This window comes from Balearica regulorum, chromosome Z (assembly GCF_011004875.1).
Source record: "Balearica regulorum gibbericeps isolate bBalReg1 chromosome Z, bBalReg1.pri, whole genome shotgun sequence".
NCBI classification, from domain to species: domain Eukaryota; kingdom Metazoa; phylum Chordata; class Aves; order Gruiformes; family Gruidae; genus Balearica; species Balearica regulorum.
Genome location: NC_046220.1, coordinates 59,448,091 through 59,471,545, shown reverse-complemented (window position 1 = coordinate 59,471,545; position 23,455 = coordinate 59,448,091). Strand labels below are relative to the sequence as shown.

The window sequence follows — 23,455 nt, the reverse complement described above, 5'->3', positions numbered from 1 at the left end:
TGACTGAAAGATACTGATGCAGTTAATATGTAGCATTGCTGAAAGCTTTTGAGTTCAGAAGCAGCTTTTGTTTCTTGTATTTTGGGGATGCAAAGTAAATATATTTTGATTGGCTGATGCTTGTGACCTTTGGTTTTTCTTGGCTGTTTCTTAAAACCACCAAAATATCTGCAAGTAGTTGTACTATCATCAGGTGTGTCATACCATTTGCAAATTTCACATCTTGAAATGCCTACAACTTCATAAATGTAAACATTGAAACTGTTCTCCTCTTGCCTGGGACCACAGTACTATGTTGTCCAGCCCTTACTCTTGCCATTAATGGAGGCAAAGGGGAAAATGACATGAGATAATAGGAGATGAGGGGGGGAAATAGCTGCCCTCCTAGCTATCCCTCCCCACCCCCCCACCTCTCATCCCCATGCTGCTAATGGGTTCCCAGGCTCATGCTTCTGTAGGGACCAGTATCAAAATGAGTGTTCAATTTCTGATGTCAGACTGCAGTAAGATTCTAGCTGCATTCTTCCAGCTGTTCTGCTTTCCCAGAAGCAGAATACACATTAGTATGTTCCTCTGTACCTTTAACTATTTACAGTAGGCCATCATGGGAGACAGTGGCTGTATTTCCTGTGATAGGAATGTGAGCTGAATTAATTATTCCTGAGCCAGGAAACTGCTCCTGTAAAAACACCAAGGAGGTTTAGATCAAATCCATATGACATTAACAAAACATGAAAATGGGATCACTTTATTTGGACAGTGCTCAGCTGAGTAAACATAATAAATACAAAAACCTGAATAATTGTTTCTGGCACACTTAAGTTCCTCACCGGCTAGTACGGTCAATGTTCTTAAATGGCTGAAGGTTTCAGAGATCTTGCAAACTTGCTGAAAATGCACTGCAGATTTTGCAGGAGCCCGTGTCCAATGCTTAGTATCAAACACATCTTAAACAAGCAGAACTGCATTAATACAGCCATCATTTTCTGGATTGTTTGTTACTTGTGCATATTTCCCTAAAGAGAAAAAGGAATTAAATGTCTACAAAAGCTTGAAGTAGATCACATAATAAATTACTCTTCTATATTTGCAAGTTCAATCCACAAGTCTCTTAAGTGTAGGGAATTCCTGTTCCAAAACTGAAATGCATTTTGAAATCTAAATCTGCTTTCTGCTGAGCTATGAACTTAGGTTCTCAAAATATTTTACTCATGCTGTTTTTTATAAATGGATTATTTAGAGTTCTGGGTACATTTAAAAAAAAATAAAATTCCTAGGTCCTGCTATTGTCCAAATCAACCTCTCTGTTAAAAGAAGTCAGCCTGATCCTACGAAGATACTTCTACACAGAACTTCCACTGAAAAGACAACACAATTGCTCATACTTTACAGGGTTAGGTCTTTATAGACTTGCAGCACTGCTTAAAGTGAGACACAGGCAAGCAAGTTGAGTCTTGGTTCCGTACGTCACCTAATTTGAAACTGTGAACAGAAAGCCTAAGATTAAAACTTAAAGCTTGTATTTTTAGACTTGCCCAGTAGTTGGTTCTGCTACAGCCCAAACCTAATATTTAACAGTGGATCAATTATGACTATATGACATGGTCTTAACAATACATCAGGCAATGAAGACAGAAAACTTTTAAAAGTAGTTCTGCAGCATAGCTAGTTTAACTACTTACCCCAGATAACTTTGCCCCCTTGTGTCACCAGGCCAAGCTCGCTCACGTTCACCTCAATGACGGTACCCTTTGTAATCACACCCAGTGTTGTATACAAAGGAGAAGAAGGATTCTTTTTTACACCAAGGATAGGTAGGCAAAAAGTAGCTTTAAGTTCAGGATGTGTCACGTGTGCCTTCTTGAAACGTAAGCCCTGTTGCATAAGGAGTGTTAGAATGAGTTAATATTTGCTTTACGTGCTCATGACTACCCTAGTTTAACACTTTAAGCATGATGTCCTCAGGTTTGTATGTTTTGAGAGACTAGGAAGAATACAACAACTTAGAATACAGAATGCTGTCTGCCTACTGTAGAATGCTAGATTTGTTTAAAAACCTGATTAAGGACAAGATAAAAATTGACATCCCAAAAATATACATGGAAAGCTTTAATAGTAGTACAAGAATAATACTTGCTACCCCAGATGGCTGCTGTTCCATGAAGAAATTAAGTGTTTATGGTAATGCATTTAACTGTGCTACTGGTTCTTAAGACTAGAAATTTTTCTTTTTTCTTGTAAAACTGAAAAACCTTTCAAATATGGTAAAATATTAGATACCCATCTCTTACAGCACTTTCTAACAACCTGTGCTTTGTAAAGGGTACTTTACTATGAAGTACCATGAACTTTTCTGTGTCAATAAAAATCTATCCAGGACTTCCATGTAAGATGACCATGAAACTAGTAATGAGGTATGATCCAACAGGCAGCCTTTGTACTGATACAGTTGATTCCTGTGAGGAAACAGGAATTCATAGAAACACTGCACTATCTTAGTGATCCTACTTTTTCCTCCTGTGCGCTGCCAGGCTGCTTGAGCCCAGGCACTGGTCCCGCAGCTGCGTAAGAAAAGGTGAGGCTGGAGGCACAGCATTTCCCTGGCATACAGTAACAACTGTGCTTCAAGCTCAAGCCAGAAGGAGGGAGTTCTGGAGTCCTAGAACAGAGTTGGCTTCTGCAGCTCAAGAGAACCACAGCAACTTGAAAAAGAAGCCTCCAATTTTAAAAGATATTCAAAGTGCCTTTGCTAAAGATCTTTGCTAATTTGGCAGCTCATAGCTTTAACTCACTGGCATCATCTCAGTTATGGGAGCAAGAGCAGAGAGATTTCAACACAGACTGGGACTGCAGGGGCATCTCCCCACCCTCACGCTATTTAAGTTTGGACTTTTGCAAGGAAACTACTAAGAGTGTTCTACATCAGTAGTAATCAAGTGCATTATCATGGAAGAAAGTTTCCTCCCAAAGCAGTAAGTCAACAGAATTATTACTTAAATGTCCTTTAAAGCTCAAGAACATTACCATTGGTCGAATGAATCGCTCGTATTTAGGAGGCTTCCTAGTAAAGCCATCTCCAACAAAACAAACTTTTGTAACCATTCTCTTCCAGGCCTTCTTCTTTCTCTTTCCCGTACGAATCACTTTTAAAACTTCTGTTTCTCCTTGTGCACGGACCTTTGGCACAGGAACCTCCCATTTCCCCTAGAAAGGGTGAGAAAAGTAGTCAGTAGTCTTAAATGCCACATTGCTAAATGAACCAAAAGATAAAACTTCCCGGAAAAAAAGTGGTAGAACTTACTTTTTATACAACTCATGCTACTTATTTTAATTAGTCTTTAAAGTTTTTAAAATCAAGATATTGCCTATCTTTCTTTGTCCTAGATTGCTCCATTACTCAAAGTTTCAGGTTTTATTTAGACTTTGCTTGTAGGCTGTAAGTCACCTAAGCATCAGCAAGACAAAGTGGTCATTGTCACAAGTAATTGCAAGTATCTCAATTTTAATACAGTTACTTACAGCTTTTTCTTTTCTTTTCTGCTTGATCATGTTAGAGAGAACCTTAGCCCGGGACTGGCCTTCTCTGTCCAGCAGGTATGCTGGTACAGCTCCTTTAGGCGTTTTTTCATCATCCTTTTTCTTTGTATTTCTCTTTTCATGCATTTTAATGCTGCAAGGAAAGAAAACCTATATTAAGAGTAGGATAAAAAGGCTCATTTTTAGAGATATCCTTTTAACTTACCTTGTGCCTGCTCAAACTTTTTAAGAGATATTTGTAATATACATACTTATATTTAAAGAATAATCCTAAATAATTTTCAAGGTAAACTAGTAATTTCACTTAATGTAACAACAGATTGTACAGTGCATAAAAAGCTTGTCAGTTCCCACCAAGACAGGAACACAAGACATGCATCTTATTACGGAATTTCTGAATGACTTAAAACAAGTAGCCAAGCACTCTGAGAAGGGGTCATGCTTCACTATTTTTGAGGCCATTTAGGGGAAAAAGAGACCTACAAACTAGTTAACAAACCAAATACCTTTACAGGTAACAGAGGAAAATAACTGTCTATACTTGGAAAACAACAAAACCAGAGTGGATAGATACTAAGTTCATTGCCAATAATTTGCAGCTATTTACAGCTCTGATTTCAATTTCTGAACAACAGAGAAAAAATTCAGAAAAATGCTTTAGTTTATCTATGCTTGATATTGTAATTTATCCTAGACATTGTAATTGCTTGATATTGTAATTTATCACAGACAAGCCCTATGTTCTCCTGAAACACTGTGTACGTTAGTATACTTTTTCTATCAACACCGTTTAAAAAATGCCTGCTGCCTCTTGCTACGCTAATACAGAAGCACTAAGTAAACGCATTCATGTTTTTGTCATAATTACATTAGTCACTGCTATTGCTCATTAACACGCTTTCAGGAGCGGAATTGTTAACATCCATTGAGAAGAGAGGAAATCAGAAACGTCTTCACTGTGGCAAAACCCTCTTTCTACTACAACCTGCGCCCTGCTTAAAAGTATGACGTATGATCCAAGTAGTAAGTAAGGTGTTTTTTGGTAACGATATCAACGTTTCATCTCATCCTTCAAATATCAGGATGACTGGACAGCGTCAGAGAGGCGGCGGGTACTCACGTCTTCTTCATCTGTATCTTCTCAGCGTGCCGCTGCTTGTGGTAGAGCTTGGCCTTCAGCCCGATCATCTTCTTGGCCTTCCGCGACCGCTCGTGAGCCTCGCGGCCCTCCTTCTTCCTCCTCTTCTCGTGGTAGTCCAGGCGGTACCCATAGCGCTTGCGGTGCAGCTCGATGTACTCGTTCTGCGGCTGCGGGCACAAGGCAGGGCGGTAAGCGGGTACCGGCGGCCGAGAACCGGGCGGCCGGCTCCGGCGCTACATCCTCACCGAGGCCCGGCGCCGTTGGCACACGCGGCGGGGGCCCGAGCAGGCCGCGGCCTGACGGGACCCTCAACGCGGGGCGGCGGGGCCCGCTCGGCCACCTTCACCTCCCCCCCCGTGCCGTCCCGTGCCCTGTCGGCCCCATCCCGCCACGCCGCCCCGGTTCCTACCATGGCGGCGTCCCCACGGCGTGCCTCCGCGCTCCGCCGAGCCCTCCGCCCGCCGAGCTCCTCCGCAGCGAAAAGGCTGGGCGGGCCGAGAAGCGGCCCCGGCTGGAAACGCTCCCCCGCGACGTTTTGGTTCCTCCTCGCGGAGAGGCGGCGGTCCGCGTCCCCCGAGGGCTGCGCGCCCACTTGGCATGGCCGGGAAGAGGGGAAAAACGGAGGGGGAGAGGCCGGAGGGGCAGTGCTTGCCGCCTGGGTCTGTCAGGTCGGGGTGGGAGAGGGGCTGGGTGGCGGGGCCGGCAGGGAAAGGAAGAAGGAGCACGCCTTCCGGTGGCATGGCGGCTGTCCCGGCCGGGGCCAGGCCCGCGGCGCAAGCCCAAGCTTGGTGTCGTTAAAGCTCTTCGTCCGGAGGCAGGAGGGGGCCGGGGGAGTAACGTCCCAGGGGTTCGCAACGCGGCAGGCAGGGCAGTGCGGAGCGTCACCGGGCCGCTGGCGGGGCTGGGCTCGGTGGGCTTGTCACGGGCAGGGTGAGGGCCGCGCTCCCGCCCTGCGCTCCAGGTCAGCCAAGTGCAGCGGCGGCTCCAGGAGGCGGGCGTCTGGGGGGTGGAAGTGAGCCTGTGTGTAGGCCCCTTTCCCTTTGTCGTGAAACTCTGTCGCCGAGCGTGAAAGCACTGGAGCTGGGTACTGGTGGCTCCTTAAGTTAGCAGCAAGCCGGCTAGGAATGCTTATGAAGCTTCTGCACTTGGGCTTTGTGTAACAGCGGTTTTGGCGATGCTTAAAATCTCGTGGTATTTAACGTTTTCTTTTATTTCTGTCCCAAATACATAATTTTCCATGCTCCCCTTCCTCCTTCAATATCAGAAGAGCTGTTCACGCTTCACTGATGGGTAGTAGATACTCTAGAGCTTATCTGAGCATACACTCTGATGTTAATTTTTCTGTTTTACTGCTTGCAAATTGCTTTGAGACATATGTTTAATGTTTGTGAACGGGCATTTATGCTGCATTTTTGAGGCTTACTAACGTTGTTTTTACAGATCTGACACCAATTTAACCTGCAAAGTAATAACCTGAAAAACAGGAACCTGGTCTAACTTGAAAAACAATGAAGTTTCGTGATTGATTTAGGTGGAAGTAGTGTAGTTACCTGTTTTCTGTCATAAGCATTTTGTACAATGTTTATTTATCTTGGCAGGGAGCAGCTTTAGAGACAAGGGCCAGAATGTTGAGAATTATGAGGAAATTTTTGGTGAACGCATTGAAATCATCAAGTTTGTGCAATGAGGTAAACCTTTTCCCAGATTTTGATAGTTCCTCTGTGAGCAAGAGAAATGCTTTGTTACTCTGAGTAAACGTCTTGTGTGTGTATGTGTCTTTTTTTTTTTTTGTCTTTCCTTTAAAAATTGTTATCCAAACAGAACACATAATTTCATGTTGGTATTGGACTTCACATAAGTCAGAATGTGGAAGCTGAATTTGTAGTTTTTCTGTAAACTCTTTTACTTATCTGTGATTTGATTACCTAATATTTGTCATTGTTAAATTTATATTATTTACACAAATAATTAGATGTATTTAAAATATTGTGGGTACCAACAACATGTTTTGATGCTATCATAGATTTTTACTGGACTTCCCAAATAATATTGGGGTTGGACTTTGTTTAAACCTCGGTGCTACCATCTTCCTGCTTCTGCTTCCAAATAGCTGGTATCTTGAACTTATATAAATATCTAACAAACAACATCAGTTCCTGTAGGTATTTTTTTGAGTTTAGTTTTCTACAACTGGCAAAAATATACCTACAAAGTAATTATTTATAATGATAAATACTCTATTTTTTTTCTTCCTTTTAAGCATTTGTATTTCAGGAAGACAAAAATGAGAATTATAAGTGTAACACAGAAAAACTGCAGTCTAAGAAACTACAGTTCTCCACCAGGTATAAGTTTAAATTATTTTCTTAATAGTAGTGTTTACTCTAAAAATCTGGAAGAATACTTTCTAAATTGTGTTTTGTTGTATTCTTTTTGGTCATTATTTATAGAATTTGTGTATGAAGTGTGAACAAAGCAATTAAAAGGTTCAAGGACTGAAAAGAAGTGTTTTCTCTTGTTGCCATTTTCTCAGTAAATATATGATATAAAGCCTTTAGAAAACAAGAGAAAGAAAAGACACAGATGTATAAGGAATCAGGTCAGTTGTGAAGCGTGCTGGAACCCCTGTCCAGTTGCCTGAAGTATTAATTGGTTATCAAGTAACTGATGATAGCCAGCATGTTGGACAAGGGCAGAAAGACAGGGATCTGATTATATTGAAGCATTAAGTTATCATTAGTGTATTTTCTTTGCAGATTCAGGATTAAAGAGAGTAAAAATAAGATACTTGGAAAACAACATTTCAATTAAAAGGAATTTTTGTTGGGTTTTGAGTAGCTGCACTGAGATTGAATGGTAATTGTAGGTAGTGTTGGTAGTATAAGGCTGCTTTTCTACATCAAGATAGAGATGGGAAGAAAGTACTCATAACTGGTGGGCAACCAGCTTCTTTAAAAAACCCAAAACTGTTAATGGATTCAGCACTGTGTATCTTAGCAAAAGTCTTTAACCTGCTGTCCTGTACCTGAGAAGAAGACTTGTTCTTCTCAGTTGCTAATGTCCACACGGTCTCTGTTGCTATGTATCACAGCTTCTATGTAGTTATCTACGCAATGTCCTTGCTGTCTACTGCCCAGTTTTGCTGTGCTGAATATTTCAGTGTGTCACACGGAAGCAGAGATTCGTTCCACACACAAGAAGATACCATGACTTAGGCAAGCAAGAAATCTCCAACATACTAATGTGTTATTTTGTGGGTTATTTTAGAAACCGGAAGGAAAAAGTCAATGTTCATTGGAGTCTTTATCTGGGGGGGTGGTGGTGGTGAATTTTCAGTCTGCTACCTTGCTTCTCCTAAGATCAGTCTTCCTCCTCATCGAGACGTTAACCTCTAATATACCTCTTTAATGTCTCTCCGTTAAGAGGGATGATCTGTGAATGAATGTTACTTCAAATATTGTGAATTCTGTTTGGTCTACCAAAGATACACTAAAGTACTAGGAAAGTGAGTTCATGAAACACAACTGAAATAGCTCGAATAACTGAATCGTGAATTGGTTTCATAAAAATATAGCTTGGCAGCTTATTTTCCAATTGAATAGGGTGCGAGAGAGGAAATACCTTTCAAGAAAACAAGCATTTAAAACTCCTCATTCCTATGTTTTCTTAACCTAGGTCAGTTTGCATTTTCTCCCTGAGAACCATGCTGTCTAGCTTCAGTGTTTAAAGGAGAAATGACTTTTGAAATTTGTTATCTAATAGCCAGTTCAGATGAATATCAGCATTAAAGTTGTCTTGAACTGTGGCATGTATTGTTATTGCTTCTGCAGAGTAAGATTTTACTGTGCTGATGATACTTTTCTGTGTTGGCTTTTTCCTATTGTTTCTAAATTACAGCTGTTTTGAAGAGTTTCTCTTTTTTTTGAGAGAGAGAGATTTATTGAAAATTAAATACATATCTTTAGAAATTTGAGATGGTAGAGAGTGTCGTGAGTTCTGGCTCTGAATCTTTCTTTTAAAAATAAGTTTTTTAGGAGTTTTCTCAAATATATTTGATTTTGTTAAAATCTATCATTTCTACACTGGCCCCAGTCTTACAAACTGTTGTTTTGTTTTGTCTGTCTCCAGGAGATGTTAAGTCTCTGCGTTCTGTCATCAATCCTCATATATCCAGGTATGTCATGCTAGCTTATTTTTCGGATGTAACTGGCAGTCAGAGCAATTGATGTGATAAAAAGTCATGGGTGGTTGTTGTGCCCGTCACATGCATAGTTCACGTGCATGTTCTAGATTAAAGTTAGTACTTCCTTACTTTCACCCTTCTGACGTTTCAATACAGAACAGTTGTTGGTGTCAGAGACTGTGTCTTGTTTACATCATCAGAACAAAAACTGGGCTCTTAGGGAAGCTCCAAATCCACGGTGGTTCTGGGAGCTGAACAAGGGGGAAGGGATGTCTTGACAACTAGACCACTGATGTGGGAAGGGCTGTATGCTTTGTGTTCATGGGAGCGCTCAGCCGTGTTAGATGAGGGCAAGGTAACAGGGGCTGAGCTGCCAAAGAAATGGTTTGGGGTGAAGCTCCCTTGGAAGACTGTGTGTGTCCTGAGGGCGAATTCAGCTAGCATTAATGGTGAACCGGTGGTGGGGGGCAGGAGGGGCGATCGCAAGGCTGTGATGCGCAGAGCTAGTGAAGCCGTTTTGGAAGCTACTGGTGAGGTACTTCAGAAAGGAAGACTTGGCTGAGCAGAATCAAGGTCAACTTTATGGGAACTTGGATGCTGTCTTTGGGGCGTAAAGGGTATATACGCAATGGATTGTTTCAGGCACCAGGGGCTAGGGATTGGGATGGATGAGAGGGTGGACAGGCTGCTTCTGTCTGTGGGGTGGGCAGGTGGGTGAGGATGAGGCCAAGAAGTGGCCTTCCCCTGAAGTGAAGCATGGAAACCTGTTCCAAATCTCTTGAGTAGTACTGATCTGAAGAAAATCCACAACAATTTCAATACTAACAGACTTCATATCAGAATGTACATGATATCAGATATGGAATAGAGTAAAAATGTTTTTAATCTGGTATGCTATTCCCAGAGATTATTAATTGTTTGTATTAGTAACAACATCACTGAATAAAAAAATTATGACAGTAAGAGCAATGTTTTTGCTTTATGCAGAATTCGAAACATTGGCATTATGGCCCACATTGATGCAGGGAAAACTACGACAACGGAAAGAATGCTGTATTATTCTGGATACATAAGAACACTTGGAGGTTAGAAATACCTTTTGTATTTCAGCAGGTTTGAGAGATTTAATAATATACAATAACACGCAATGCAGTTAGAGGTTGCTGGTGGAATACTTAGCATAGAAGCCAGTTGTTCAAAAGTTATGCTGCAATGTAATTAAATTTGAACGCACGATCCATTATGTTCTAAGGCAATTGTACTTTGAGAGGTCATAGGTTCTTATTTTTCTTTTACTTTTAGTGCCTTGACTTATTTAACGTTTAATTAGAAGTTCTCCTTGTTTTACTTGCTGCTTATTGGCCCTTCTGGTGAAGCTGTTTCTTCAATTCTCTTTTGACATGTAAAGAAACAGATTAATAAAAAAGTAATCATTTCTTTTGAAAGCCATAGCACAGTAAGAATTCTTTGCTTCAACAACTCTCACAGAATTCTTCAAGATTGAAAGGGCACAGCAGCTTCCACTTGTGCTACCTTTTGACCTTTTAATTCCCTGTTCTCTACTGTGTATGAGAATGGTAGATGTTAGGCTTGTGCAGCAGTTGTACTTGGTGTCCTGCCTATTTAAAAATGTCCTGCTTCTCTTTTTATTAAAAATTAAAAAAAAAAACCCCAAGCAAAATGCAACCTCTTGTTTGTATTTTTGTTGGTTTTTTAACTTTAGTTTTAATTATCTTTTAATTACTAAATTTTAAAATGTCATTCCATACAAGGTGTGCAGCCAGGTTTTAAAAAACTGTAGTTTGTTCATGATTTTGGACTTTGCTTTAGTTTTTAAGTTTCTCATGGTGTTACTAGGATTAAGAACAACAAAAAGCTTGTTGGAATTGCTTGTCTTTGACTTATGGAGCATTTGTTCCCTGGAAAGGGAGGCCAGGTAAATTAGCTGACATAATTTTCTGAAAAAAGCTAATTTTCATAGCTTATACATACATAAAAGGGACAGTATTTCCCAATCTCTCTCAGCATCTGTATTCCAAGACAATTTCAGCTTTTGAATTATTTACCTACCCAACTGTAATCCTGTTTCCTGTTCGCAGATGTGGATGATGGGGACACAGTGACAGATTTTATGGTACAGGAGCGAGAACGTGGCATTACCATTCAGTCTGCTGCTGTTACATTTGACTGGAAGGACTATAGAATCAATCTGATCGACACCCCAGGTACTGCACTTTAGCAGTAATCACATTATGAAGGGAGAGTAGATGAGGTGGGGTGCTGTAGAATGTACGTCTTAGTTTTAAATATGGTGCATTATTTAATTGGTTTAATTGCGACAGTGAAAAGGCCTATACTGAGCTCTGTTCAGCTTTGGCTAATTGTTGTTTGTTGGTGCCTAATCCAGCTTATTTAAAGTGAGTTCAGACATTTCCACACTAAATTGCTCTCAGTTCTGGGATTACAATGTAACAAACTTGTGTGTTTCAAGGACTGATGGATGTATTTCTCTGCAAGTGAAGACAGGGTTGTTTTGGCATGATTGTTAAAAAAAAAAATTTAAAAAATTGTAATGACCTGTTGATGTTGCCTGTTTGAATTATGATGGTATAAAAGAAAGATTGTTTCTTAGGTCATGTGGACTTTACAGTGGAAGTTGAGCGTTGCTTGAGAGTCCTGGATGGAGCTGTAGCAGTGTTTGATGCTTCAGCTGGTGTTGAGGTAAAAATAACTAGTAGATTCTTTTTAATTTTTTTTAGTCTAATGATTCAAGTCAGACTGAAACAATAATAATAATAGTACAGAGATGTTGCTCTGTATTATCTGTTTTGATGCTGTGATCAGAATTTCAAATCCTGTAGTGTACAGGAATTTCCATAGTAATAAGGGTCAAATAAGTGGGATTCTCAATAAAGTCTCGTTTTTTTTTTTTCTTTCTGTCATTTTGTTACTCTCCTTTGCAAAAGTTGATTGAGGTGAATGCTTCTGGCCAGCTCCACTAGTGGAAAGAAATGATTATCTGTTCATTTCTCATTTTCAGATTTCATGTAGAAAATTAGTCTTGTGTGTGTAGCTACAGAAATGCTTGCCTGTGTGTGCTTAAGTATCTTGGCAATAAAGTCTTAAGTCTCTACATTACTGAGTGTTTTCCATATATATCCCCTGTAACGCTTAGTTTCTCTCCGTGTTCCCTTGCCCGTGTGCCTGTGTGCCTTTAGCAAAGGATGGGGAATGATGACAGCTGAGAGAAGAGAAGAGACGAAGCTGCTTGTGGAGTGCGTCTGTGCCGCTAGATACAGAACTGCCACAGCACATTCAGTGCAGCTCCCTTCTGTACTCTGAACTCGGTCCTGCGGTGGTGCTGGGGAGTGTATAATTCAGCTATGGGCACTAATGTTTCCATTTTGTCTTTTGCTGTAGGCCCAAACTCTGACAGTGTGGAGACAAGCGGACAAACATCAGATACCACGAATTTGCTTTTTGAACAAGATGGACAAAACTAGGGCAAGGTATTTAGTTATTTTAATCATTGCTAAAAACCTTATAAGATAATGTATCTAATCAAGTTTAAGTTTTTCTGTTAAGCATAGAGCCAATTATGTTAATACTTGCTATATACTTCTTTGATTATGCAGATCTATGTTTTTGTGTAATTTTAGGAGTAATTTTTGCAGTAAATAAGGAATGGTAAACCTATTTTGCCATATCATTAAATTTTGTGTAACTTAGTATCTGTTGTTTTAATACAGTTTCACATACGCTGTTGAGAGTATCAAACAAAAGTTGAAGACAAAACCTTTGCTTTTACAGGTAAGCTTAGAAATTAAATGTTTATTTGCTTTCTTTTGACTGGAAGTCCTTTCTTAATCTTTCGCAGCTGTCTAAAATCTCCACTGTATCTGCAGTTGCCCATAGGGGAAGCCAAGACCTTCAGAGGACTGGTTGATGTTGTGACTAAGGAGCAAATAATTTGGAAACCTGATTTGGATGATGGAAAAAATTTTGAGCAAAAGCTCCTGCTGGAGGCTGATGATCCCAACCTGTTCCAAGAAGTCCAGGATGCCAGAAATACCCTAATAGAACAAGTAAAGTTCTAAAGTAAATACATAATATATTTAAAACTGTTATTTAGAACAGCGGAAAAAATAGGCTGAAAGGGACCTCTGGAGGTGTCTGCTGCAGTTTCCTGCTCACAGCAGGGCTATCTTCAGCATTAGATCAGGATGGTCAGGCCTGAGTTTTCAAGTGTCTAAGGATGGAGATTACAATCTGTCCAGGCAACCTGTCCCAGTGCTTGATCATATGTATAATGAAACCTTATCCCTTGTCATCCAATGGGAATTTACCGTGTTGCAACCTGCAACAGTGCCGCTTGTCCTTGTGTACTTCTGGCTGTGTTTTCCTTGAAGCAGGCCCACCGCCATTTCAAGTAGTAAGAGACAGCATTTGCATCCCGCCTTAGCCTCTCCAAGTTAGACAACCCATCCCTCTGGGCCTCCAGCTGCACTCCAGCCACCTTAGTGGTTTTCCGCTGGACCTCCCACAGTCTGTCAGTCTCTTTTGTGCTGGGGAACCTAAAAGCAAACAGATGTGACCCAGAACCTGCAGGATATCCATACCCTTCTGGACTGGCAACTAGTAGCTGGATGGGGTGTTGCAGGCTGGTAAAAATGGCGCTAAATACTGTGTTAGAGGCAGCTGAATTCCACCATAATCTTGTTCCAGATCCATCCCAAAAGTCCATGGGAGAGATGAGAAAAGAACAGTATAAATATTTTTAACATATTGTCGTACTGTGAAGCTAAGAAAGATAACAGAAACTTGATCTACTTGATACCAGGTTTTGCACAGTTGACAGTTTAGAAGGGGTGAATAATGGAAGAATTAATGGAAGTACAAGAATAATTTGCCTGTTAATCAGTGCAGAACATTTGAAATAGCTTGTCCAGAGTGTTTTTCTTCTCCCCTCAGGTGGCATTTTAAGTTCCCCCATTATTTTGTGTAATTTATATGATGATACTGGAAGATTTGGTTGTACTTAAAAGACTGTAAGCAAGTCTTCTCTCCAAGTAAAAAGGTTTTTTTATTACATTTGATTTGCTTACATACAACTTAAAAGTGTAGTAGTGATTACATTTGAATGTGTACTTTTAAAAGCAAAAATATGGGAGGTTAACAACTATGTTTATTTCAGATATCAATATCTTGGAAATTATTTGTTGGAAGGACTGCCCTCCGTACAACTTTGAATAGCATTGTACAAGTGCATAAACAGTGATGCTAGGCTTTCAGTTTAGTTTGTAACATCAGAATCAGAGAGATCCATTTTATATTGCTGAGTTCAGTAAAACACATACACAATCTTGTTTTCAAAATTTCGAGGTTTTTAATGGGATTGTTATTACTCAGCCTCTTAAGAAATGTATTGTCAGATAAAAAGCTTTGTAAGAACAGTGTTGGGGTTTTTTTTTTCTTTCATTTCTGGGCCCTTCCTGAAGCAGGAAGGGGTGGACCAGTAGTGTGATAATTGAGATAAGCTTGTTTTTGTGAAGTATTTTTAATATGCCGTCTATCCTATTAATACTCCTTATCAGAAACACTGTAAAATGTAGTATTTCGAATACCAGCCATCTTGCACACTTTGCTTTTACTTAATTAAATGAATGCTTTCCTTTATGTCTTGTGTTTTAGCTATTAGCTTAATTAGACTTGTAATTGCTTATGAATGACTCATTTCAGTATTTGGTCATTTACTGTCATAACCAGTAGAGGGGGCAAAGTGCCTTCTTGCATGTAGGGTATCCAAGGTCTATGACAGTGCAAAGGTGTATGTGAGATGACGTTTAAAGGGTAGTTAATTTGTCAAGTTAAGTGGTACAGTTTGAAAACACAGATGAGCTCCTGGACCTAAAAGCCTTTGATATGAAGGTGGTCAAAATGCCCTGAAGGCTTGTTTTTCCAGCTGTGTATCTGTGGGCATGCCAAGGTTACTTGCCGCTTAATTCAGACTTCACCTTGTTTGCAGATCTGAAATATATTGTTATACCCTTCATGGCTGTCACTGTATGGCTGCAGGCTTTTTCAGTTTCGGGAAGACATACAAGCATTCTCTCTCACTGATGTTTTGCCTAACAGCAGCTTTATAGTTGATGTACTTTTTTCCCCCCTGTCCTTTCTTGAAACCTTAATTTCCATAATTTTCTGTGGTTTGAGTTTATGATCTCTGATGTCTTTAATGGTTTTTTTCCTGCTCTGCTTAGCTACATATCCTACATAACTAAGATTTGTGACTTGTCTGTGAAACTGTTGTATGCCAAGTAATAAAGAACTATTCTGTTGAAGGTTGCAGATCTGGATGATGAATTTGCTGAACTGGTTCTAGGAGAATATAGTGAAAATTTTGACTTAATACCAGCTGACAAGGTAAGTTTTACATTTCATTATTTATAAACAAGTTTTTACTAGCTGTTATTCTGAAGGGCTGGGGTTTTCTTCCTTTGGCACATGCAGATTATGATTTTGCAGATATGCATTTTTTATTAAAAAAAATCACACCAGCTTTTGTAGTGAATTTACAGTACTGTGTATTTAGGACAACGTATATTCAAGCTTAGTATGAATTTTGTACGATAATGCACTAGCTATGATTCTCAGACATCCTAGGCATAACTTTAAAAAGTAGGGTACCTTTGTTCAGGAAGGTTGTTTTTCTTGAAAGTTAGGCTGCTGCAGAAGAGTTTAGGGAAAGGTGAATGGAATTTCCAGGTAGACTCACTGCAGTCTGTGTCTGAGCTGCTGATTCTTACTAACAAAAGTAGCTTCTCAACTGCTATGAATTGGTTGGTTCTTCAGACACTGCATGTTGAAAGTGGCAAGGTACAACATTCTGAATTCAAAGGACTGTTAGCGTCAGACCTGCATGAAATGTTTAGAAATCTTAAAAGCAGTCTCTTCTGTTTTAGCATGTAAACATTTGGGTTTATAGTTTGGAGCTCACTAAAAGGAGTTTGGTAGAGTGATGTTATATTTGCAAACATACTTTTTAACTTTTGGGGATTTGTTAGCAATATCTGATAGCTGGAATGCAACTTAAGACTAAATTGTAGTTCATAGGTTAACAGAAAATAGTTCTTTTTTGCAGTTACAGTCTGCTATCCGCAGAATCACGCTTGCTCAGAAAGCAGTACCTGTCCTCTGTGGCAGTGCGCTGAAGAACAAAGGAGTGCAGCCGTTACTGGATGCTATTACCATGTATTTGCCTGCACCTAATGAGCTTTCATATGACTTTCTGTAAGTACAGGGAGAAAAGGAGGGTCAGAAAAAGGGGAAAATGAAAAATATCAAGAAAACATTCATATCTTTAAAAATGTTTACTGTTTTTAGGTATTAAACAACAGTAAAGATGTGTGGACATAAAAATACACTTGAGTGCTAAACCTGCTTTGGTCAGTGCTACTGGAATTGTATGCTTTTATCTCCAGTTGTCACACTTGCACTTTAGAGTTCTAAAGTCTATTTTTTTTTTATCTGAGGATATTGCCATTTTACAAAATTGATCTGGGGAATCATCTTTAGTATTGGCTGAGTCACATGACATCTTGCATCTCCTACTGGAGCTGGAACTGCTTAGGTTAATATTTTTTGGTATAAATGATGATTTTTAAAAGTCTGCTTCTATTAGTATTACAATAAGAAACATACCACTTCTTAAATTAGTGGAAATTTAGGTAAATGTGAGTTTGAGTGGATTAATACTACAAGTATGCTTTTTATGGTGCTTTTTATTTTGCAGGCAATGGTACAAAGATGACCTGTGTGCCCTAGCATTTAAAGTTCTCCATGATAAATGTCGTGGACCACTCGTTTTTGTTCGCGTTTACTCAGGTTCATTGAAACCTCAATCAGCTGTCTATAATATTAATAAAAGTTGCACGTGAGTAAGATAAGACGTGTGGTTTAGTGTAGCATTAGAATGTCTGTTAAAGTCTGAGTAATGCAAGAATTTCATTTTCAGGGAGAGAATGAGTCGGCTGCTCCTGCCTTTTGCTGATCAGCAAATTGAAATACCATCACTAATGCCTGGCAACATTGCCCTTACTGTTGGGTTAAAACAGGTAATGGAAAATACTGATTCTGTAAGGGAGCTTGTTTCATTAGTGTGCTTCCTCTTCTATGGTATTGTATCTCAGACTTGTTTTTGATTATTGTGACATATGTAAACTTGCTTTATTTGAAGTACATGTACACGTACTTCCTCCTAAAATGAAATGTACAAATGTCAGTAATTGACTTGGCAGATGCAGTGCTGATTACATGGAAAGGACTGAAAGCTGAGAACGTATTTTAGTGGGGTTCTGAGCTTGTATTTATATTCTAACTCTTAAAATACAATGTAATGCCATGGAGAGACCGCCTGTGGGGAAGCAGAGTGATGTTCCAAATCAGTTACCCCAAAGCAACAGTTTAACTGAGGTTCAAGTAAGTTTATTTCATGGTTGGTTCTATTAGTTTTGTAATTAAAAGTTTTATTGTCTGAACAGATTTTTAAAGTGTATCCAACTTTGGCATGCATAAGCAAATTTTCATTTAACAATACTGTTCTTTGTGGCTTTATATCATGACTGGTCAGTTAGATTTAAAATGCAGTGAACTGGACAAAGAATCGTTAATTTAAATTTGAGCAGTTTTTCCTCTTCCAGATCATTTTAGTTATCTGAAGAGAGAACTTAGAATAATTGTTTACAACTAAGTAAATAAGTGGACTTAAGCATGAGTGGTTTTGAGGAAGAAAAATTATCAGGGTTTGTAGTTATTGTTTGTTTCGGTTTTCTTTCTCATACCCCCTCCTCTCCCCATCCTGTGTCTTGTGGGTCACTGGGTGTTGATGTGTAGAGTGCCACTGGAGACACCATAGTGTCATCAAAGGCTTCAGCGGTAGCTGCAGCGCGCCGAGCTGGAAGGGATGCTGGGGAAGAGAAGAGGTCTACCAGTGATGTAGAGAGCCTTCTGCTGGCAGGCGTTGAGATCCCTGACCCTGTCTTCTTCTGTACAATTGAACCTCCTTCAATGGCCAAACAAGAAGGTAGAACATAGCTGCCTAACAATATGATAAAATATTCAACAAATGAGATATTCAAGCCTAATCATATTCTCATATGTAAGGAACAAGACTCTTCCCCAGTCCATGTGCACATTTCAAGGTTATCTGTATCAGGACACTCTATATAGCACACCAGCATGACTGCAGCAAAACTAAGCATGACAGTAGGAAATAAAAGTGTCTCCATCTGTTCTTTCAAAATGAAGAACTACTACTTTTCTAGACACAAAAACTAGAAAAGTACTAATACTGCTTGATGTAGTAGTAGCAAAGGATACTGACAACCATGATCTAAAACATATCATCTGTGCGAAACAGCAAAAAGGGCCTTAATAGATCACCGATTGATAAATTTGTGCAACTCACTCATGTCATGTTACTCTATGGTGTAAAGTCTTCACTTACCAGGACCTCTGTGTGTCTAGTTAGGGTTCACCCACGCAGTGTGACCTGTAATCTTACTGCCTTTCCCAAGAATCTGTGCCAGAGAAGTTGGTTATTTGACTCTTTTTGGAAATACATACGTTAAAACTTGTATCTTCATTCCAACAAAGCTGAGCTAGGTTGGATATGAAGAGGAGGAAGGCTAGGTGCCAGTGTAGTATGATAGAATGGAGCAAGGTTGAACATAGATTTGGAGCAACAGGTCTGTAGGCTGAGCTGCTGGGTTGTATTGTGTTCCTGTTTTGGGGGGTTTGGATGTTTTGTTTAGTGGGGTTTTTTGGTTCATGTTTTTGTTGTGGTTTTTTTTCTTTTCCCCATAGACTGTAAGGTAGATAAATGCAGTCTCAGCTGTGAGTTTATCATTCTGTAGCTGCTTTCCTGTAGTTTCCTCAGCAGATAAGATAATGGGGAATAAAAAAAAAAAATTGCATTTGAACCTTTTCATGTTGAACTCATCTTGAAATATCTAGGCAAATCACATAGGAGTTAGTTGACAATTTTTCTTATCTGTAAAAAAAGGTGCAGTACTTTTTACTGATTTGATGAAGCACTTGCAGATTCCATTCTGTCTTCATACAAGTACGAAATATCACTCTGACAATAGCACTTTTAATAAATTCAAGCACTCTGTAGCGTGCAGTTTATTTGTTGGATACAATCAGAAGTTGCAAGTTGCTTGTAGTTTGAGTTGACTTCGTTTGCCAAAATCCATGCTTCTCTCGGATTCCTTCTGAGAATAAGATTTGACCTTACGGGGAAATTGCTGTTTAGACATTCATCGTGATTCTCAAATCACTGAAGTCTCTTTAGATAATATAATGTTTGGTATTTACAGACTTAGATAATGCATTGAGCTGCCTTCAGCGTGAAGATCCAAGTTTAAAAGTGAAGCTAGATCCTGACACAGGACAGGTAAGATCAATCTTCTATTGCTCACCTTATAACCAAGCTTTATTTCAGAACTGTCAAGACCACCCTCCAGTTAGTACGTTTGCATACTGAGATTTTCTTGAACAGAAACGATTCCCTAAATGTTCGTATCATGTATGTGCAAAGTTCTGTGCATCAAACTAAAATGGAGCCTTGTGCACTCGTGCTTTACAAAGTAGTCAAATGATGACCTTTTTTATAGTGGTCACAGCAGTGGTAATTACCCTCTCACTTATATGGTGTTTATGTCAGATGACCTAAAGCAGTCCTGTTTTCTTTCTCTGCTCCTTAGAATTTGAAATATTTCTAAGACTGTTAAAAGCATGCAAGTCCTTGCTTAAACAGTTTGTATTAAAGCCTGAGTTTTGCATGTTTTTCCTCTTCTTACTAGACTATTCTTTGTGGCATGGGAGAACTACACATAGAGATCATTCATGACCGAATCAAACGTGAATATGGAATTGAGACTTATTTGGGACCTCTTCAAATAGCATATAGAGAAACTATCTTAAATGCTGCCCAAGCTACAGGTAAAATGAGTGAATGGAAGGAACATCTTGTTTCTGGTTTTGTAGCTTGATTTACTTTAAATGATCTTATGAGTGACTTTGACGTGGATTTTATGTATTTGGTTGTAAATGGTTGTTTCACCTTTTTCCCCCCCACCCCCGTCGCCTGCAGATGTATTGGACAAAACAGTAGGAGATAAACGACATTTTGTAACTGCAGAGTTAGAAGTGAGGCCCAGGTTAGGGGAGAGAGCAACGACAAAACCTGTCATCGAGTATGCTGCGAGTGTCATTGAAATGCTACCCAAAGAACTCCAAGGAGCTATAGAAAATGGAATCACAAATTCATGCATTCAAGGTAAAGGAAGTGCTCTGACAGCTATACTGGTGTAATGTTTCTGTAAGAAGCAATTTAATACATTTAAACTATTAAATGTTAATTTAAACTCCTCAGTAGCTTGAAAACTAAAAGGTAGTACTATTAACGTTGAATGTAAAGGAGAACTCTGGAATTTCTTGAACTACAGAGATCACCAAACAATCCTTTCCCTAGGCCAAGAACGGAAGTCAGCATGCCTTTGGTTTTAAGGCTGATTTCTCCTCAGTCAACAGCGAGCTTGGGGGTTCTTTTGGTTTGCTTTTTAATCTGGTATGAGATACAAGGCGTTTACTTGATGACATCACATAAACCACAGTGATGTGACAGAAGTGGTTTCAGAGGCCCACATGTACATACCACGCTTCTATTAGAGCTACTGATGAGTTCTTTTAATTATTATTTTCAAATATGTTAAATCCATGAAAGTATAAAATAAAAAGCCTTACCTAATTGCAAAGTATACATTTTCTAAAGGACTAAAAGCATCCTTTATGTTTCATTAAAAACAGGAAATATTTAATAACTTGTGGCCAAAGAACTCTCCTTTACGGTAAAATTAACAGGCAGTGGATTGATAAATGAAAATTACTCTAGAAGCAGCAGTGTGAGGTGTTTTTTCCGTGTTGCTTTGTTGAGCTGGAAAGCATCTCATCTCTGGCTGTTGAATGAGTCTTGACTGTGTGCTTTCTTCACGCTCCTCAGACACTTCACAACTCTGCTGTCTACAGACTAAAAATTCATGTAATTAAGTGCTTTAAAAATAGATAGACAGATAGATAGATCTGGCCATGTTCTCTGTAGGCAAAAAGCTGTGTTTTTTCTCTGATGTGGTTCAGGCCTCCCATCCAGTCTAATACATTTTTTGGTCTAGTAGAGGGACATAACCTACCTAGGACACAAGACAAGGCTCATCCCTCATGGAATCGAGTTAACCCTGGTGGTTAGTTTTGGTGGTGGGTTAGTATCAGGCTTTGCTGTGATCACGTTGTGTTTACAAGGAAAATACAGACGATATGCTGGCTTCAGGTTAAACAAAAGGTTTCACTACTTTCTCAAATGAGGTCTTGTTTTAATAGACAAGTTTTAGATACTATAATGTATTAAAAACTAACTTAATTTTGGGGGACAGTTGTATGGATGAGCACACTCAGGAACTCCCGGTTCTGAGAATTAACTGTGCTTTTGGTAAAGAAAGTGTGAGTCTACATTCCTTTGTCTCTTTTGGCAAAGCTAGTGTAGTGACATCATCACAAAATGAGGAACAAGACCAGTAGTCAGGCCCCTAGAGAGGGAGGAAGGGGAAGGAAAGGGGAAAGAGGGAAGTGAGAAGCTCCAAATTAACAGTGAAACTTTTTTGCATTTGTCTTAATTTTCCAAAAATCAACTGTGCTTTTTTTCATCTTTTTTTGTTTATCCTAGGACCTTTGCTGGGGTTCCCAGTTCAGGATATAGATGTGACAGTGCAATCACTGACGGTGCACCCTGACACCTCCCACACAATGATATCGGCCTGTGTCTCTCGTTGCATGCAAAAGGTACAGGGAAACTGTAAGCTGCCCTAGAACACAGTAGCATGATTACTACTGGGAAAATGTATGTGTATCAGTATCTGGTGATTGTTCTTCTCTGGCAGCGTAATGCACTCGCTGGGGTTGTTACAGCTTTTGGAAGTAGAGAATTTAAGAGGCAGTGAGCTTGAGTTATAGAAGTACTTATTATGTCAATTTTAAAAAAAAGTTATCAATGTAACTCTCCTTCCCTTCCATCTAGGCTTTGAAAAAAGCTGGTATACAAATACTGGAGCCCCTGATGAACCTAGAAATCACAGTGAGTGAAGATCACCTCAGCGCAGCACTTTCTGACCTTGCACAGCGGAGAGGTAGTATTCAGGAAATCCAGAGTCGTCAAGATAACAGAGTTGTAGTTGCTGCTATTCCACTAGCAGAAACGATGGTATGTGACTATCTTATTAATGACAAAATGCAAATCTGATCTTTTTTTATATGTTTAAAAATAATTAGGCTTCAGTTCACTTTTCCTGTTGTTATGGATGAATAATTTTGGAATGGATGTCTCTTACTGTATTTTAATTACTGAAGGTCTGAAGCATGTCCCCACAAATCTAGTAGTATTTTTGTACCTGATTCAGATTGTTAAACCAGCATGTTTTTCAACTCTTAAGTCAGAGAAGTAGTAAGTACTACTAAAACAGGTTTTACAGCGAATACTTTTTTTTTTAAAAAAAGGTATATTACTAGGTTGACTCATGCATGTGTTGCACTTTAATACAGTAATATTAAAAAATTAACTTACTAGTATGTTGCAGTATACTTCTTACTCTGTGTCTCTCTTTCTCTGTGACCTAAGCAGCTTTCTGTGCTAACGTATCTTCCCTTTATCATAAATTGAGTGACGTGTTCTCCATTTTGTCTAGGGCTACTCAACCGTTCTGCGTTCTCTGACATCAGGCTCAGCAACCTTCACTTTGCAGCTTGCCAGTTATCAAGCTCTGAACAGTCAAGAGCAAAGTGCACTTCTTCAGAGGAGGATGGGATTGGTGTGATCGCTGCACTCTGTAGAATGACAAAGCTATTTTCTAACCTCCCTGTTAAATATTTTCAGGAGCCTATTTATGTACACCAGTATGCTCTTCTGAGACCAACTGGTTGTGGTAAATGAATTAGCAGCTGTATGAGCAGACTGTCCAAGGGAAGGTTCAAGAGACAGTGTTCTTCTGGCACAGCCTTGTAATGGCAAAGCAGCCCAACCAGGGATGAAAACACAATTTGCTGCTTTGCCAGTTCTTATCTTGCAGATATCTGCAATAAGACGTGATGCAAATCCTCGTCACAGAAATGAGCGCTGAGTGCACTTTAATGTGCCATTAGGACTGTTTCTTACTTTACTTACTAAAGTTTGTGAAGTTTATGTCTGTAAATGAAACAGCTTTACAGTTTTGGCAGTCTCTATCTTCTCTATTTCTTTTCAGCTGAATAAAACAATATGGTTAAGTATTTTAAACTAAATACTTCTAGTGGTGTATTGTATTGTTAGAAACCAGTTTGAACTAGAATTCAGGACTGGGTGTAGCTTCTACCAGAGCTTGCTTTAGCAAGTAAGTAAGTGGAATGGATGCTTCTGCAACCTGAGTAAGATCTGTACAAAAAAATACAAGAAAGGCAGAGTTCTGTCACGACAGTGATCCCTACTTACCACCTTGGAGTATGTTATG

At 39.4% G+C, this 23,455-nt stretch overlaps 2 protein-coding genes across 8 annotated transcripts; one reads left to right on the top strand and one right to left on the bottom strand.

The window, feature by feature from the left end:
• Positions 1-732: 732 nt before the first annotated feature.
• NSA2 (NSA2 ribosome biogenesis factor) lies at positions 733-5,289 on the bottom strand. Its single transcript, XM_075740784.1, has 6 exons — positions 5,088-5,289; positions 4,658-4,845; positions 3,520-3,670; positions 3,025-3,204; positions 1,683-1,875; positions 733-1,016 (listed from the first exon to the last, which is right to left on the bottom strand). The coding sequence occupies exons 1-6, from the start codon at positions 5,088-5,090 to the stop codon at positions 949-951; spliced, it is 783 nt and encodes a 260-aa protein (XP_075596899.1). The 5' UTR covers positions 5,091-5,289; the 3' UTR covers positions 733-948.
• Positions 5,290-5,318: 29 nt separating this feature from the next.
• On the top strand, positions 5,319-23,249 carry GFM2 (GTP dependent ribosome recycling factor mitochondrial 2). 7 transcript variants are annotated; one of them, XM_075740772.1, is made up of 21 exons: positions 5,319-5,337; positions 6,277-6,366; positions 6,939-7,023; positions 8,807-8,852; positions 9,849-9,946; positions 10,961-11,086; positions 11,494-11,582; positions 12,282-12,370; positions 12,611-12,671; positions 12,767-12,946; positions 15,204-15,284; positions 16,003-16,151; positions 16,654-16,794; positions 16,876-16,975; positions 17,754-17,943; positions 19,241-19,317; positions 19,727-19,865; positions 20,017-20,202; positions 21,643-21,758; positions 21,994-22,176; positions 22,658-23,249. In XM_075740772.1, the coding sequence occupies exons 2-21, from the start codon at positions 6,304-6,306 to the stop codon at positions 22,784-22,786; spliced, it is 2,328 nt and encodes a 775-aa protein (XP_075596887.1). In that variant the 5' UTR covers positions 5,319-5,337; positions 6,277-6,303; the 3' UTR covers positions 22,787-23,249. The 7 variants fall into 7 exon arrangements, 6 of the variants coding, with proteins under 6 accessions (XP_075596887.1, XP_075596883.1, XP_075596882.1 ...); XM_075740768.1 differs by lacking the exon at positions 5,319-5,337 and adding an exon at positions 5,404-5,608; XM_075740767.1 differs by lacking the exon at positions 5,319-5,337 and adding an exon at positions 5,404-5,869.
• Positions 23,250-23,455: the final 206 nt, after the last annotated feature.

Bases quoted from the DNA above. Each gene is read 5' to 3' on its own strand.
- NSA2 (XM_075740784.1), bottom strand. The intron at 1,876-3,024 runs GTAATGTTCTTG...CTTATGCAACAG, and splicing joins AGCGATTCATTCGACCAATG to GGCTTACGTTTCAAGAAGGC. The intron at 1,017-1,682 runs GTAAGTAGTTAA...TTTTCTCTTTAG, and splicing joins AGGGGGCAAAGTTATCTGGG to GGAAATATGCACAAGTAACA.
- GFM2 (XM_075740772.1), top strand. From the start codon at position 6,304: ATGTTGAGAATTATGAGGAAATTTTTGGTGAACGCATTGAAATCATCA. The intron at 12,371-12,610 runs GTATTTAGTTAT...GTTTTAATACAG, and splicing joins ATGGACAAAACTAGGGCAAG to TTTCACATACGCTGTTGAGA. The intron at 12,672-12,766 runs GTAAGCTTAGAA...CTGTATCTGCAG, and splicing joins CAAAACCTTTGCTTTTACAG to TTGCCCATAGGGGAAGCCAA.